Source organism: Juglans microcarpa x Juglans regia, chromosome 8S (genome assembly GCF_004785595.1).
Source record: "Juglans microcarpa x Juglans regia isolate MS1-56 chromosome 8S, Jm3101_v1.0, whole genome shotgun sequence".
NCBI lineage: Eukaryota > Viridiplantae > Streptophyta > Magnoliopsida > Fagales > Juglandaceae > Juglans > Juglans microcarpa x Juglans regia.
Window position 1 is genome coordinate 15,613,505 of NC_054609.1, and position 17,582 is coordinate 15,631,086.

Here is a 17,582-nt window from a genome sequence, read left to right on the forward strand (position 1 = left end):
GCGCCTGGCTTCGGTTCAATTTAGTGTGCATATGGGTATCTTTCGAACTTGGCAGGAACAACTTAATTATTCATTTCGTCGTGCTGGTAATGGGTCTCAAGTTAGGACCATCTTTGGTATTCTTCCTTCCATTGTTTCTTGGAAGCTTTGGGATCAACGATGCAAAGCCAGGTATAAAGGCGAGTTTGAGACGGTGGGATCGGTCTGGCATGTTATTAAATTTGGATTCGTAGAATTATGCAGTTAATCATCAAAGTGTTGAGACTCTATGAAGGATATTGATTTCTTAAAGAGGTTGGATATTCCAATTTTAGTTTCAAAACCAAAGAAAGTTTCTATGGTTAAATGGATTAAGCCACAGCAAAACTGGGTGAAACTTTATATTGATGGGAGTAGTTTAGGTAATCCTGAGCCAGCTAGTACTGGAGGTATTATTCGGGATTTTGGTGGTAATTCATGTACGGCTTATTCAGTTTTTTTTGGACCAAAATTCTAATAATTTTGCTGAGATGAGAGGTTTGTTGGAAGGGGTTAGGAGGTGTTGTCAGCTTGGTTTTCATCGAGTTCATATTGAGACAAACTCTCAAATACTTGTTAGATAGATTACTAGAGGAATTTGGTATCTTAAGGACTTTTGGGAAGATATCCAAACTTGTCTTGGTTGCATGGAGTATAAAGTAAGTTATGTCTTTTGAGAAAGAAATGTTGTGTCTGATTTTCTTACAAAGTAGGGAGCTGGGAGTTTAAATATAAACTGGAATGACGACAGTCAGTCGTTGCCTAGTAAGCTTAGAGGCCTTATTCGCATGAACAAAATTGGATTGTCGTATATGCGGCTATTATAGTGAGGTATGTGATCTGTTGCTTTTGTTTTAATCTGGCATTTTAATTATTGTTGTGCACTAATGATTCTATGCAGGTTGTTTTTATCTCTTGTTTTGTGTAGGTTCTTCTTGTGTTTTTGTTTTTGTTACTATATGGGATCTTTGTATGTTGGTCTTATAGTTACGGTTGTTTTTTTTTTTTTTTTTTTTTTTTTTTTTGGCCTGGGTTTTGGGATTTTTTGTAACCCCCCAGGTGATTGGTTGTAGTCATGATTTTCCTCCACCACAAGTGAAGGCTATCAATAAAATTGAGATATCATCATCTTCTTATAAAAATATATATATATATATATATATATTATATATAGAATTACATTGACAAAATTAACCTGCATACGCTTTCATAGGGGAATATACCCGGTATATATAACACTGTGCACATCTAGACCACAACCATTTTTTGACTCTTTAGTAATTTGTTAAAATAAAGAGTACTTATGTGAAATTTGAAAATTCAAATAATGAAAACTTTTAACTTTTCTATAAGGTAGTTAGCACTGTCACATTTATTATTGATGGTCCTTTATAAAATGATTATATATACGTGTATCATCATTTTTTAGTAATTATGAAAAACTTAAGAATTTTCGGATATATATGATCATCTCCATTAATCAAGCCGAGTCATCTAGAGATCATAAGGATATATACAACTTTCAAAAGCTAATTTCTTGATTTGATTCACATCATGATCGTTCGTTTTTATTGGAAAAGTTGTATATATCGTTTAATTAACTCTTTAAAACACATGCATGACAATGAAACTAGCCATACATCAGGTACAGTGCTTTTGTAAACTTGCATTTTTAAAAAAATAGCACAATATCCCAATTGTATTGATAATCCTCACTTATGGTAGAGAAAAAACATGATTGACAATGGGATGATTTTATCTTAATTTCAAAAAGTCCTGATATATATACTTTTCGGGTTGCATGGAGATGATCATCTTTTGAACTTTTTGAGTGATATATTTTGGAAATCAGAATTCACATGCTAGTTGTTCTCTTTCTTCTTGGATATAAGGTTTGTTTCCTTGCTCCTCATGAACATACTAACTTCCCTGAAGTGCACCGGAACATGCCTATTTGAACGATGCACAATCTATTTTGCTCCTCTTGAAGTGCACTTCTAAACTTTGAAGACTCGAGACACTTTGATTTTTTTCCTTTATAACTTTTTCCTAGCTATTCAACCCTTTATATTATTTTTATCTATACTTAATTTATTAAATTAGTAATCGAAAAAGTCCGCATTCAAATTACTCGATCTATTCTTAATTGCACATCGCTCGAGTGCATGACTAGTTTCAATAAATGCATGTGACCAAGTCTATGGTTTCATATAGGTGTTCATTGTTGCTATGTTATATATCCACAATCTTGGTTTTAATTGGAGGATGGATCGTTGGCATTTATGGGTACGGGATTGTATCATGTTGTATTTCCATAGATACATGTTGGGTTATGGAGCCTGGTCTTGAGTTGAGAAGATGTCAAGCTAAGAGCTCGCTTTACTCTCGCTCGACAAGGCGCTCAGGTGTAGGTCAGGCAGAGAGTTCGCTCGAGGTTCACTAGACAGTTGACTCGAGTCAAGCTCAAATAAATTGTTCGTTCGAGGCACATGCGATGATAGGCTCGAACAAAGCACAACCTTAGTATTCGCTCGAGGTACACTCGATGGTTGGCTTGAGCAAATGTTAGATAGGTTGTTTGCTCTAGCCGCGCTTGACACTCTGCTTTAGTGAATAACCTTGTTTTTCCGCCTTAGGGTTTGTGATGCCGTGCACTATATATTTATATATTATGTTTATGTTCAGAATATGTAAGATTGAACTGTGAAAAACACAAGAGAGGCAAAAGGTGTCTTGTGTGAGCATTCTTGAGAGAGAAATAAACCCTAGAGAGAGTTGAGATTGTCAATAAAGGGAAGCTCTTGTAACTCACTGTGTATTTGTTATCTCCTCTAAATAACATCTCTTACAGCTCTATAGACATAGGCAAGTTTCTCAACCACGTAAATCTTGTGTCGTGTATTCGTGTGTTTGATTCCTATGTTTTCGTATTATTTTCACTATCTACTTGATACCCTTGGTTATTGTTGAGTGCAGATCGAAGATTATCTCTATGGGAAGAGACCCCACCTCCTTCTATTGGGAAAGAAACTGGAAAAGCAAGGATGATGTTGAGTGGAATCTGTTGGATTGACATGTTTTGGGGTTATTCAACTCACCATGTCTAGATCTGTCATGCACAACATTATAAAGGAGAAAACTATGACGGATCTCATGGCAGCTTTGTCAGGTATGTATGAAAAACCATCGACAAATAATAAGGTGCATCTGATGAAGAAATTGTTCAATCTAAGAATGGTAGAAGGTACATTTGTGGCCCAATATATAAATGACTTTAATACAGTCACAAATCAATTGTCGTCTGTAAAAATTGAGCTTGATGATGAGATTAGAGTGTTGATTATGTTGGTATCATTGCGAAATAGTTGGGAGGCCATGGAAATGACAATAAGTAATTTAACTAGCAAGATGAAATTGAATTATGATTACATACGTGATATGATTATCTCTGTAGAGGTACGCAGGAAAAACTCTCGGGAGATTCCTGGTACTGGTTTGACCCTGAATGTTGACAATCGGGGCATAAGGCATGATAGGTAAGCTAGGCAACAGATCACTTGCTGGAATTGTGGCAAGCTAGGCCACATCAAAAGAGACTGTCAAAATTAGGAGCAGACTGAGGATGATGTTGTGAATGATGTGGTTGAAGAAATATAGGATGTTCTATTTCTTGTAGTGCACAATCCGGTTGATGATTGGGTGTTAGATTCAGGGCTTCGTTTTATAGCACCTCACATTAAGAGATAATGCAGACCTATGTTGCTGGTATTTTGGAAGATGTACACGTTTGATGGAGAGGCAATAGATATAGTGAGAGTGGCGGATGTGTGCATCATACTGCTAAACAAGAGCGTGTGGACTTTGCAGCAAGTTAGACACGTTCCAAATCTAAAGAAAAGACTGATCTTTGTGGGACAGCTTGACAAGAGCGGCCATATAATAGCATTTTCTTGAGAAGCATGGAATGTTACAAAGGGTGTGTTGGTCTTGGCGCTTGGTAAGAGAATTGAAATTTTGTATTTGATATCAGGGTCTAGTGATGTGCAAGAAAATATAGGGTTGCAGCAGAGCAAGCTTGGTCTCGTGAGTCAGACGGGAAAGCAAAAGGGAGTCAATTTTGTTGTTCTTCATGTAAGCCTGGAGAAACCTCCCAAGAACACAGTGTGGAGCAGAGGTGTTAGAGGCAGGGATAGAGCATCTAGTGTTCCAAGGACATCTACACCTACAACTGGTGCTCGCAGAGTTGTCAGAACGACCAAACCTCCACAGTGATCACCTACCTGGAACTATGTCTTGCTGACTGAAAGTGGTGAACCACGGTACAAAAGAAAATATTGCGAGATGGGAGATCAAACAAGTGGGAGTTAGCTGAGAGGAAGCTAACTAGACTTTTAGGGAGGAAGCAGAAACTGCACAAGAGATGGGCACTTCAACTGAAGACAGAACGGGTTAGGAGTAGGAGGTGGGATCAGTCGTCCAAAGTAGAGAATGGGACATCAACAATAGGTTCTTTTATGCACGACTGGGTCAGTTTGAGACCGAATCCCCAGTGTATTGGGAGTTATTTGTCACCCAATAGATGTGCTGACAGAAGGCGATGTACAAGAGAGACTGATAGGTCAAGGCTTGTCCTGGAGACAGTGGCTAGCAAGTGGAGAATTAGTCTCCAAGTGAGAGATTGTTAGGTTATCGAGTCTAGTCTTGAGCTGAGAAGATATCAAACTGAGAGTTCACTCGACTCTCACTCGACAAGGTGCTCATTGAACCTCAGACAGAAAGTTCATTGGACAGTTGGCTCGAGCGAAACTCAAACAAATTATTCATTCAAACAAATTATTCATTCGAGGCATGAATAACCTTGTTTTGCCACCTTAGGGTTTCTAACATCGTGCACTATATATATGTTATGTTTATGTTCAGAATATGTAAGATTGAATTGTGAAAAAGGGCAGAGGCAAAAGGTGTCTTGTGAGCATTCTTGAGAGAGAAAGAAACCCTAGAGAGAGAGTTGAGATTGTGAGTAGAGGAAAACTCTTGTAACTCACTGTGTGTTTGTTAATAAAATACCATGCAACTCTGTGAAAATAGGCATTGCCGATCACGTAAATCTTATGTTGGATGTGTGCTTGATTCCTGTGTTTCTGCATTATTATTTTCACTGTCTGTCTCAATATCATTGTGTGTGGGTGTGGTGTTTTCACAACAATGTCTGCTCTTAGACTGGTGTATTCTCAACTGGATTATACTTGTAGGTGGAGGCATATATTGTTGCTTAGTCCTTGCCATATTTGCTTTACAAACTGATTCAAGACTTTGAGTGCATATTAGGATCCATTCTAATGTACAGAACCAAATTTACCTTGTTAGTCACATTTGCATGTAGCATGATCCTTTGTTTTGTCCCCTAAGATTGTAGCCATGCGTGATGTTTCAACAATAGAAATAGAGCAACTTCTATATCCTACTTATTAGCCCTTAATCACTTACCATATTATATACACATCTATTGGAAATTCAAATGGGTGGTTTCCTTTCTTTTTACAACTAATTGTTCTTCAAATTGAGGAGTGATATCCATTAGTATAACAGCCTCTCCACTTAGAAATGACGTTTGAGACTGAGTAGACTGCATTTGATGGTAAGTCGAAGCTTAATGGGACAGATATTATGATCTTTACTGACGGATAAACCTATTGAAGTTGAAGAGACTCCTGGGAAAGGTGATCTCCCGCTTGTTCCAGAGAAGCAAAAATTGCAAAATGGTATCTTTCTTTCTTTTTCTTCTTTTTCTTCTTCTTCTTCTTCTTCTTCTTCTTCTTTTTTTTTTTGGCTTGCAAAATGGTCTCTCTACTTCACCAGTTGTTGTAAGGATGTAATAGATTTGTTTGGGTGATCTCCAAATGCTTGTTTTTAATGTATATTCTTGCAAGAAGCATAAAATATAGTCTGTCAACACATAAATATCATCTTGGTCGATGGTATGGGTTTATTTTTGTCCTCGTTCTCAATCCACCCAAATATGCATATATATGCACACGTAGGCTTTCTATAACTTCACATTAGGCTCTCTTTCTTTTTTGTTTTGGTGGTTTAATACTAAAATGATCTTTGGGTTTCTATCCTTTTTCCAAACACCCCAGTTGTTAAATTTAGATACTGATCAAACTGACCACTGGCAGGGCACATAAGATGATGTGTGAAGCTCATGCACAATTATAGTAGTGTGTGATGCTCGCATGCATGTACAACAATGTGGGAATGAAAACTTGGTTGCCGGAAAACAAGAGAAAAACTAGTGAGGATGCCTTATGGTGGGGGTAACGAGAGGGGCAGGAGGGAAGTACTAACCTTCTCCCACCTCTCAGGAGAGTGATTTGGGAGGGTTCCTAAGGGGTAGAGAGAGAATTTAGCGAGGATTTCTCCGTTATCTCACTGAATTTTAAGATATTACCAAAACAAGCACATAGGACATGTTGCAACTAAGAGCATTCCCATTGGATTCTCCATATGGGATCTATCCCTATAATTTGGAGATAAATTTAGAGTTTTTGAGAAAAACCCCTCCCCATTAGATTTCCCATTTTGCGGTTTAAGTTTACGAGATCTACAGTCATTCCCCATATATTGGAAACGATTATAGATCCACATCGCATTCTAGAGGCCTTCCATCCCGCGTCTTCTTCTCTCTTGGCGTTGACCCCTCCCTCAAAACACCAATGATCGCAGCCCCTTTCCATCAGCAAATTTTGTAAGTTTTGATTTCTGTTTTTTCAAAATTTTGTGACTTTGATTTCGCAACACCAAATTTCGCAGCCCCTCTCCCTCATTTTCGAAAAAAATTTCTCACTTCATACATCTCTCCTCTTGTTTCTTTCTTCTCCTTTTTCTTCCCCCCAAGGCCATGATCAAGGTAAGTATGCGATGGAGAGCCTACAATTTGGTGCTCTACAACGGCGATCTCTTCGTTGTTTGGCTACTGAAAATGTTTCTTTACTTTTAGATTGGTTCAATTTTTTTTTTTTTTTTTTGTCACTTTCATTTAGTCATTCTCATTTTGGGCTTTGTTTGAGAAAACCGGTTCTCATTTTGACCTTACATTGCCATTGATTTGTCTGTATTTTGGTTGGCTGTGTTGAGTGTTTGGTTGCCGAGAAAGTGATGATGTTTCATAGATTTTTTTTTTAAAATTACACTGTATAGATGTTTTTTCTTTCACTTTCTATGAGATGTGACTTTCGGACTTATGTGGTTATAAAATTTGTTGTGTTGCAGTCGAAGCTGATATTTCCAATTTTTCTCTCATTTTTTTCACCGCTGTTTGGTTGCTGCGAAAATCCAATTAGATTTATTGAATTAAAATTGTGTTTTATGTTATGTTTGTGTGAGATCGTTTTGATTTTGCTCTCATTTTCCTTCATGAACTGTTTGCTTACTGTGGAAATCTCCAGTTGTAGAAAGAAGAAGAAACTGAATATCTGATGTATTTTTTTCCCTTTTGCTTTATGATGATTTCTCTTTTCCTTCATGTATTGGTTTCTAATGCTTTATATCATACACTACATGCCTCTCGGTTTGTTTGAAACTTAAAATATGTACCCTTTTTGTATACCATATGCTTGGCTGCTGTGTAAAATATATACCCTTTTGTGTACCGTTGGAGGTAGGAGTTCAAAATGTTACCATTGGAAAATGTACATATTAAAAAAAATTACTATTTTTATAATATGGATTTCGGTTTGAAAAAAAATACTGTATTCGGTAGTCAAAATCGTATAAATATTTAGTAGAATGTGGTATTTGAAAAGAAGATAATAAGATAAAAGAATTAGTAGTTAAGATTGTAAATAGAAGTGAGAGAAAAAAATAATAAAGAAAGAATAAAGATATTATTTAATAAAATAGAGATATGGATGGGGAATTGGATATATAAGGTTTTTGAAAGATGAGTAAAATTTAAGAAAAAATTTTAGAAAATGTACATTTTAGTTAAATTATAGGGAATTTTATGGGGAATCCAATGGGATGCTCTAAACACTACCAATGGTAGTGCAAGGCAGGCATGCCAACCACATAAATTCTTTCAAAAATCATCAATGGCATCCAGATCATGCTCATCATTTCATACAGTAGTCATAATATATAAGTCCATCGGCTCTTCTTTATTTCATTATTTGAAAATGAAAGGTTTGCTGAGAACAACAAAGCCAGGATGCTATCAAGATGTCAAGCATCGGCTACAATGATTAAGAAAAAACACAATAGGAATAGATTGTTCAAAAACTACTAGATACAGGGAAAACGGAGGGAAATAGAATCAGTTCTTCCTGGCAATGAACAGGCCCCATCTTTGCTCACCAGACGAGCTCCTGACCAGCTTCGCTTTCCATCCGCCAACAATGTCATTGTAGTCTTCCTGCACAATACCATTGAATCGGAGGAAGAAGAAAGAAAGATAAGAATGGATCAACCAATCAACCAAAGAAAAATACTTGATGTTAAAAGGGATAAAGAAAAAGAGGGAAAATGCACTTCAGAAAAGTCGCAGATGAACTCATCCTTGTCCTTCTCAATGGCATTCAATTCCCGCTGCAGAACTTGAATGAACTGATGCAAAAGTAAACAATTGTCTTAATCAGGAATTCAACAAAGTTATATCTACAACATATAAAAAGAGCACGAGTCTAGGAAAACCTGATCAGTCCGATCCTCTGCAATGACCTCACCAAAACCAGCATCCCGAAGCATCTGCAGCATGGTTAAAACACAAGTTTGATATGTCAAGAAATACAAAGAGAAATACCGTGAAACTAGCCATGAAAAGGCATTAAATGAGAGGAATTTTTCATATACATGCCTGACCATATGCTTTAACATCGTGGAGATCATATCCTCTCTGCTTAATATATTCAGAAAATTCTAGGGATGGAGTTCCAGCATTCCTGCAGTAATCACTAATAAGAACTTTACCTCCTGGCTTCAACCACTTATAGAAGGATCTGAATAATGCAGGTTTGTCCTGAAATTTGACCGGCAACTATTTCAGACATTGTGAATAGGGGGAGATAGACTTCTAGCAAAACCCATAACAACTGTGAGGATAGAACACCAAGATCCTAAAAATCTGTATGGACTAGGATTGGCCAAGTGAAATATTATACAGGTAACAAAAATCTAACAGACGTCTTCAATCATGTAACTGAGCGAGCCACAATCGGCCCCATAGTAATAGAGGATAACATATTAGGAGAAAAATAAAGAAAATGCTTGTAAATATTCAAACATGAATCCACAGAAGGAGAGCTGCCTTACTTGAATGTGCAGAATGGTATCACGGCTGTATATCACATCAAATGTGTTATCAGGATATGTTTTCTTAGTACAATCAGCAACTTCAAATTCAACTGGGCATTTCAGCCCAATGGCACGTTCAAGAGCAAAGGAAACCATATTTATGGAGAGGTCAATCCCAACCACCTCAACATCGAAGTTCTCAGCCATATAGAAGTCACCTCCTCCAATGCCACATCCAACATCTAGAACCTTTTGGCCAGGCTTCAGTTCCAACTTTTGCACAAATTCTTTAGTTGTATCTGTTCAAAGAAAAGGGTTCACTTAAACTTAATGACAAATTTCAAGATTACGTTGAGTTATGAACTTCCCCTACACCACGCTGGGGAAGGAAAAAATAATTAAAATACAAATATTTGTGTAAAAGTAACACCATAGAATTTTTTCTGATTTGTCTGATTGTCTTCAAGATTTCAATTTCAAACTGAAACACTCCATGTTTGTGAAGATGTAAAAGAAATATGATAAATTGTAGGGCTGGGCTCCGACTCCGACTCCGTCGGAGTGCTCGTTTTCGACCTCCGACTCCGACAAGAGTCGGAGCCAAATTGGAGCTCCGACTCCGACTCCGATCGGAGGTCGGCGCTCCAACCTCCTATCGGAGCACCGACCTCCTATAGGAGCTCCGACATAAGATCGGAGCTCGACGTGCGCTCGACGTGGAGCTCGAGCGGAACTCTTTCAGAAAGGTTCGCTCGACTTCCGCTCGACATGTCACTCGAGCGCTCGACTTCCGCTCGACATGTCGCTCGAGCCAATGTTCAATACAACGTGTGCTCGACTTGCGCTCGACACCTCGCTCGAGCGCAAGTGTACAGTAAAAAAAATTTCGGAGTCGGAATCGGAGCTTCTTGGAGCTCCGACTCCGACTCCGAATAGATATTCGGAGCTGGAATCGAAGCTTCTTGGAGCTCCGACTCCGACTCCGAATAGATATTCGGAGCTACTCCGAATTCCGACTCCGAATTCTGATGACTCCGACGAAGTCGGAGTCGGAGTCGGAGCGGAAGTCGGACGGAGTCGGAATTTTCGGAATTTTGCACACCCCTAATAAATTGTGGAGAGTAAAGTTAACGAAATAAATCTAAAAGAAAAATACCAAAGGAAAATGGAAAAAGAGCTGCTTGCATGTTGACTTCCCAAATAATAATCATTTTCTTCATCATACTATAAGGTTATCATGTTAAAAGCGCATTTGGAAAAGGTTTCAATGATGAGAAAGAATGATGTTTGCCTCTGCACAGCTTGTTGAGGGAATGTGATTCATATCTCCTCTATGAAAATATTATTCTTCAAAACATCAGAAAAAGTATTTCAGTGGAGAAAGTAATAAAATACCCCAGTGACCAAAACTTTTAACAAGATGAACTGGTTTTTCTTTTAGTACAAGTAACGGCACTTCTGACTTGGCCTGCCCCTAGAAGCATCAATGACTCAATTGGCTGAAAGCTTTGTCATAAAACCATATTTTAGAGCTTACTGACAATAATTTATAGCTCAATTATTCATTTTTATAAATGCTTGTTCTTCATTTCTATCCTTCTGTGACTGATATCAGGCGGAAATAATCAAAACAGAGAAAGTGATCACTAAGACATACCTATCCCTCCTGTGCTCACAAAACCTGGTCCAAAGACACGCTCATAACGTAATATGCCACTAGATTTATACTGAACATTGTCTAAGAACCGCTGGAAACCCCTATCATCCTGTGAACTGACCTTTTGCCATGTCCAGCAAATCTGCATTTACCAAATATTTTAGGTGCATAATGCCAGTTGGCCAATTTAAGTAAAAAGGATGACACCATTTGTAAGTGATTGTATTACCTGGTTCTGATTCTTTTTGTTTCGCACATAGGCTCCAATACATTTGCAGCCAGCAAGAGCTAGCTCAAAGGAATTTCCCGAACCATCAAGCATATGGCACTCTTTAAAGAGCTGCGGAAATTTATAGTTAGAAATCAATTATGGCTACAATAAACTTTTGCTTTACAGACAGCATGTTAACCTTGTCCTGCTCATATTTTGCAAATGAAAACCCATAGTTGTAAGTATGGAAGTATGCATACAGATCGTATTATATGTCTGCTACAACTATACACAAAAAGAAAAATGATTAAAAGAACTTTTGTTATGCATTTTGTTGATATATTTAGATTACCATATCTTAAAACTAAATAGAACTTCGATGAAGACAGTTTGGCCAAACATGCATGAAAATAATCGAACTTAGCCAGATTGAATGGACAACCCATTAAAAATCATTGGATATTCTTTCTCAAAGCACAAGACCATAAGAGTAATAACATGTCTGATTTCAGGTTTGAATGCAGTTAAACTTAATTATCATGTGGTTGACTTACATTCAAGCCATTCCATGGAGTCTAACTTAATTTGTAAATGCTTATCTGCTTTAATGTCACATACATACACACCACAGGAAGTGCATTGATTAAAAAAATACAATATATAGTGATGATGGTCTTTCAAGGCGTATTTGATAAACAAACTTGAGGATTAAAAAAATACAATACATAGTGATGATGGTCTTTCAAGGAGGATTTGAAAGTGTTGAATAACGAAATTTGAAAGGCAGACCTTTGTATAAAATCTGGGCTCCCGATAGTGGGTTGGGTTGTACTTTCGCTTGCTGTCTCCTGATTGGTGGAAACAAGACTCTCTGAAGAAAAGAAACCCACCAACCTTCAGCCACTTGACCATTCTTTCGGCCAAATCCTCCACCTGCAATGCATGGAAAGAGAAATGAATATACCTGGCAGGGAAAGAAGCTAATAACTCGTTCTTCCCAAGAAATCAAAATTCCTATGAAATACTCGATCTAATATTTTCTTCGTAATAATATCGCAAGTATATATGAACAATTAAACATGCAAATTGAAATGAATCATCAGAACAATTAGAAATATATGCTATTAGAAGGTAATAACAAATGAATTGATATCTATTACCACTAAATGCTTGGTAAGACAGTACCAGAATTGACCTCAGCCCTAGGCCAGCAAGAAAAAATGCTAAGTCTGTCTTAACGCCCTTCGGCATTGTATTTATAATCATACACAAACACTAGTCTGCATTCAACGATAAATTTCTTTCGAAATACTTAGTGAGAGGATGGTTTCCTCTCAAGTATCATGGTAATATCCCCATTATTGTACTCAAGTACTTGTAACCGCTAAACCATATGCACAAGATTATTCTTCTTAGTGTATACAACAGCACAGACTTCATAATTAATAACAGAAAACCCGACATTACCTACCTCTTTATCCGAAAGATACATAAGTAGCCAATTGGAGAATATCAAGTCCACTGATTCATCAGATATTTTCAAGTCCGGGGATGTCACGTCCGCACACATAAACTTAACATTCTTGTGGTGACCATTAATGCTTTCATTCTACAAAGAAACGATTGGGAAGTGAATAGTCAGATAAGCCCCACAAAAACACAATTTCATTCAGTTTAATAATCTTCAGCAAGGTGGGGAACCGCAATTACCTTCTTTATTACACTCTCAATGAAGTCCAAAGCTAGAAGCTGACCGGCCTTCTTAGCTAATTCACCAGTAAAACGGCCAATACCTGCTCCAAGTTCCAAAACCCTTTTTCCTTCGTACGGCGGGAGAAGTGAAAGTACCTATTTTTAACACACTCAATTCAGTCTAGGATATCCAAAATTGAACATGTCGACAATAAACATATTAACAACGACAAATATAGAATTTTTGTATCAATTTATAATAATAATAAAATTAAAAAAAAAAAAAAAAAGCCAGAGCATACTGTTGAAGTCCTGTTGCTCGACATGGAAATAAAACAAGATCATTGGCATTAGCGAAATCCATCTAGTCATGATCACAAAAGGGTATTGAGATACCGAACAAAATATATAGATTCTCATGACACTCTTCATAAGAAATTGCACCGTGATTGGCTGAAGTTGACACCAAATGGTTCGGAAAATTTCATGAAAGAGTAAAAAGAAAAAAAAAAGAGTAAAAAAATAGAGAAGTCGCATAATTAGGTACCAAAATAGAGATTCGAATGAAGAAAACAGAGGCGTGGGCGTATGTAAACATTAACCAATGAGAGACTGAAAGATGGCTATGATCGAACTCCATGAAAGAAAAAGTACACATAAATAGATAATAGCAAATCTAAAGGGTCAAAAAGGTAAATTTTGCTTTGGGAGGATGCAGTATGTGCCCAAGAGAGAAGAAAGGAGGATTCAGTATGGAGTGGAAAAAGACCAGTGAAAAGTTTCAAACCAGTCAAAGTTTTTTTTTTTATTTTAATAAAAAATAGACTTAATTCATTTATCAAAATGAAGTTACACTTATTACCTAATATAACAAAAAAAATTCTAGATTACAAGTAACTATTTATGATTAGAGCTCCACCGACTCACAAAGGAAACATATTCTTTTGTGACTCGTATGGTCTTAATTTTTATAACTCTTCGTAAAAAAATTATATGAGAGATCATTATGCTTAAAGCTCATATTTCAAATAACACCTTCAAAAGGGGAGAGAACTTTCATTGACAAAATAGAGAAACCAGTCAAGATAGTCGCAAAGATGTGTTATTTCATTCTGTATACATAAACCGTGTTTATAATTTATTTATCATTATTTAACGACAGGTTATGCGCCAAAACTTTGAACAGTAATTTCCATTTACACAATTGACAATCCATCGCATCACAGTTGTCAAATCGGTCTTCCAAAGTCCACATCTTATTAGAAAAAGCGCGTCAAAATCTTAAAAATTTGATAAAATATTATTAAAATATTATTTTTTATTATTATTATTATTTTAAGATTTAAAAAAATTAAATTATTTATTATATTTGAAAAAGTTATAATAATGAGTTGAGATGAGTTGTATTTTCAAACGACGCCTTCGTTTGGATCATTAATCTATCTCAATTCATCGTTACAATTTTTTCAAATTTCAATACAAAATATAATAAATAATTCAACTTTTTTAAATTTTAAAATAATAATAATATTAAAAAATAATATTCTAACAATATTTTATTAACTCAACTCAACTTAACTCATTTCAACATCTAAACACAATCTCAAAGAATTGGCAGGAGGTGTGTCTGTCGCAATCAAGAATCCAAATCGGAATCGAGACTTTGACCATGAGAAAGCATATTCACAAGCAGCTGAAAGAAGTTGCTCATCTCGTTCTCATACTTGCTGAAGTCTTGGGAATTAACGAAATATGGGTCACTTAATTCCAAAATTTCAACTTTTTCATATGTACCAATAATTTAATCCAAAGTTAATTTATTTTAGGAAGAGAGAGAGTTTACTTCGGGTCGCTCTTCTTTATCAAGATCGGAGGCTTTGGAGTCGAGCATCATAGCTTCGACGGACAAATCCGCAGAGTTCTCGATCCAGTAACACTTCTGAATCTCTCGCTCTTGTCCTACAAAATAAACCCATTTCCAAATCAAATCCAAAACAAAACCCAAAAAAAAAACAACCAAAAATGCCAACCTTGAATAGCCTCCATTGCGAAAAAACTGAAATGCGGAGGGTTTAAGTAGGGATTTAGAAGGGAGAAATTAGGAGATAATAAAAGGTCGAAGAAATAAAGTGTTGAGGGAAGGGGGGGGCGGGTTAAGGCTAAAAGCCTTCAATGGCAATGCGTGATCTGGAAAAGCTCCGCGATCTACGATTATGTGATCTGCCTCTCTGCTGCATCCGCTCTTAACAATAAGAATGGAACTCTTGGTATCTATTTATATAAGAGAAAGGGTCATCGGGTTTTTTTTTTTTCACTTACGAGTTGGGAAGCTGCGAACTGCCATGGTTGTTTGGTTGATTGATTGAGAGAGAGAGAGTAGAATCTTGGTGAATCTGGCTTTTTCTCTTTTGTGGTCCCTTGCCACGTGATTTCCTGAGCCTAGCTTCCCCACTTCCACGTGATGTTAGTATTGGTCTATATATATATATATATATATATAGATGTAAAATCAACTCTTAAGTATCGTTTGGATTTAAAGATGAGTTAAAATAGGTTGTGAATAGTAATGAGATGAATTGTGAATGATAGTGAGATTTGTGAGTTAAAATTAATGAATAATAATAAATAATAATGAGATGAGTTGAAATGAGTTGAGATAACTTGCGAATACAAACTGGACCTTAACATAACCATTTTACTATTTAAATAAAATTTTTAGATCACTTATACATATTTGAGACAAAATTATTATTTTATTATTATTATTTTTTTGTTAAAATCAATTGTTTTATATATATTTTACTATTAACATCTACTACATATATTTAACATTAATAATATAAATATAATAATAAAAAAATATAATTTTTTATATATTATATTAAAAATATAACAAAATAAAAAATATATATAATATATTATAATAATAAAACGAATGTGTATGTGAAGATTTGTTATATTATTGAAATGAGAAAATGAAAGAATTGTGAGAGCGTGGGAGGAGATAGAAATGATTATTAAAATATATTTTGTGGAATGAATAGTTGTTATCTAAATTTAGATGAGTATTGTTCATAATTAACTAAATATTTAGATATACATAAGTTAATATAGAGAATTTTAAAGTTATATTATACAAATATAACTTTACATATATATATATATATATGAATAGATCAATGTAAATGCTCTTATTAGTTTCCCACAATTCACCAATTTTTTTCCTTTTTCTCCTTTGGCTGGCTGCAACTTTTGTTGATTTTTAGAAGTTTTTTCTTTTTCAGAAAAGTTTCAGTGGACAGAGTTTATAATAAGAAAATGATAGTTTGTCCATTCATTTTGGTTATTTATGTATTTATTTTTTTAAATTTTTTTTACTTAATAGTTAAGAAATTTATTTTTAATATATTAGTGTATTTTTTTTATTTTTTAAAAATATTTAAATATGTTAAAAATGAGAAAATAAAAAGACCAAAATGGCCTAGTGATCAAATGGAGTGGTGCTAATTAGGTAGCAGAATAGCACCGCTCTTATAAAAATTTCTTCTTACCTTAATAAATTTTGTATTTGAACGTAACGTGAGAGTTAAAATATTTTAGCCACAAAAAGAATATACAAAAGTAAATTCATAAATTGACATAGTTTGATACAATACGTTAGATTGTAAAGTTTTTTTAATATAAAATAGATCTAGTAGATCCAATGCATCACATGAAATCACGTTAATTTATAAATTTATATTGTGTAATCTATTTATGTCTGTAGCGATTCTTTTTTCCAAAAGTTAGTTCTTTTAAAGTTAAATTAACTAAGCATGGAAGAGATGAACTATTCAGCATAAAGTTTAAAGACTCTACGTGATAAAGATAAGGATTTTAGATAAACAATTCTAAAAAGTTTATGGTAATATGTGGTAGAAATACTATTTATTAATCAAAGAGATGATATGGACAATTTTAAAGTATACAAATTTCACCTACTTTCTTTAAAAAAGTAGGTAAATTTAGTATTTACATAACAAAATTATTTTTTAATTATAGACCTTATTTTTTATAGAAAATATGTGAAAGCTCACGGAATCTAAGATTATATTTAGTATTATCTATAAAACTAAAGATAAGACGTAGGTGAAGTTTGACTTCTAACGATAATGAAAGTCTTACGGGAAGAGACTTCATGAGAACGGAAAACATGATCATGAATCTTTAAAAAATTTTGGGATCATGTTGGGGAAGACAAATTTTTTATAAATTTCCTCAAGTCTTTAGTGTTTTCGTTAAAGAAGTCTTGTTTGTTGGATATCTTCAGAACTTTGAAAAATTCAAGGCTTTGAATCTCTTGGTGACTGCACCAGGAAATAGTCCCATGGATGGAATTCATGTTTTCGAAACACAGAATATTAATTTTCATATTGTGTTATCAGAACAGGTACACTCCAAAAGCAATGAGGACTAGAAACTTGAGATTATCTATAATTTAGTAACAACTAATTCCTATAAGATGTATTGGCAAAATATCTATTTTTTACAATAAATTTTGAACTGGGTGGGAAATATGCTCATAGACATTTTATTTGTTGAAGGTGATGATTGTATTTTACCAGCCGTTGGGTTGAAAAATGTTCGAGTCACGGACATTACATGTGGACCACAAAATGCAGATATACATGCAAAATTCATGCAAAAAATAGATAGATTTCACAACTGCACAGA

At 35.2% G+C, this 17,582-nt stretch overlaps 1 protein-coding gene across 1 annotated transcript; it reads right to left on the minus strand.

The window, feature by feature from the left end:
* Positions 1–8,151: 8,151 nt before the first annotated feature.
* On the minus strand, positions 8,152–15,250 carry LOC121244737 (phosphoethanolamine N-methyltransferase 1-like). Its single transcript, XM_041142935.1, has 12 exons — positions 14,900–15,250; positions 14,713–14,828; positions 12,888–13,025; positions 12,649–12,786; positions 11,967–12,110; positions 11,196–11,306; positions 10,967–11,108; positions 9,328–9,608; positions 8,873–9,034; positions 8,710–8,763; positions 8,548–8,622; positions 8,152–8,431 (listed from the first exon to the last, which is right to left on the minus strand). The coding sequence occupies exons 1-12, from the start codon at positions 14,913–14,915 to the stop codon at positions 8,333–8,335; spliced, it is 1,476 nt and encodes a 491-aa protein (XP_040998869.1). The 5' UTR covers positions 14,916–15,250; the 3' UTR covers positions 8,152–8,332.
* Positions 15,251–17,582: the final 2,332 nt, after the last annotated feature.

Coding starts and splice junctions, on each gene's coding strand:
- LOC121244737 (XM_041142935.1), bottom strand. Junction 12,787..12,887: donor TTGAGAGTGTAATAAAGAAG/GTAATTGCGGTT, acceptor GTTTCTTTGTAG/AATGAAAGCATTAATGGTCA. Junction 11,307..11,966: donor AGCCCAGATTTTATACAAAG/GTCTGCCTTTCA, acceptor AAATTTCCGCAG/CTCTTTAAAGAGTGCCATAT.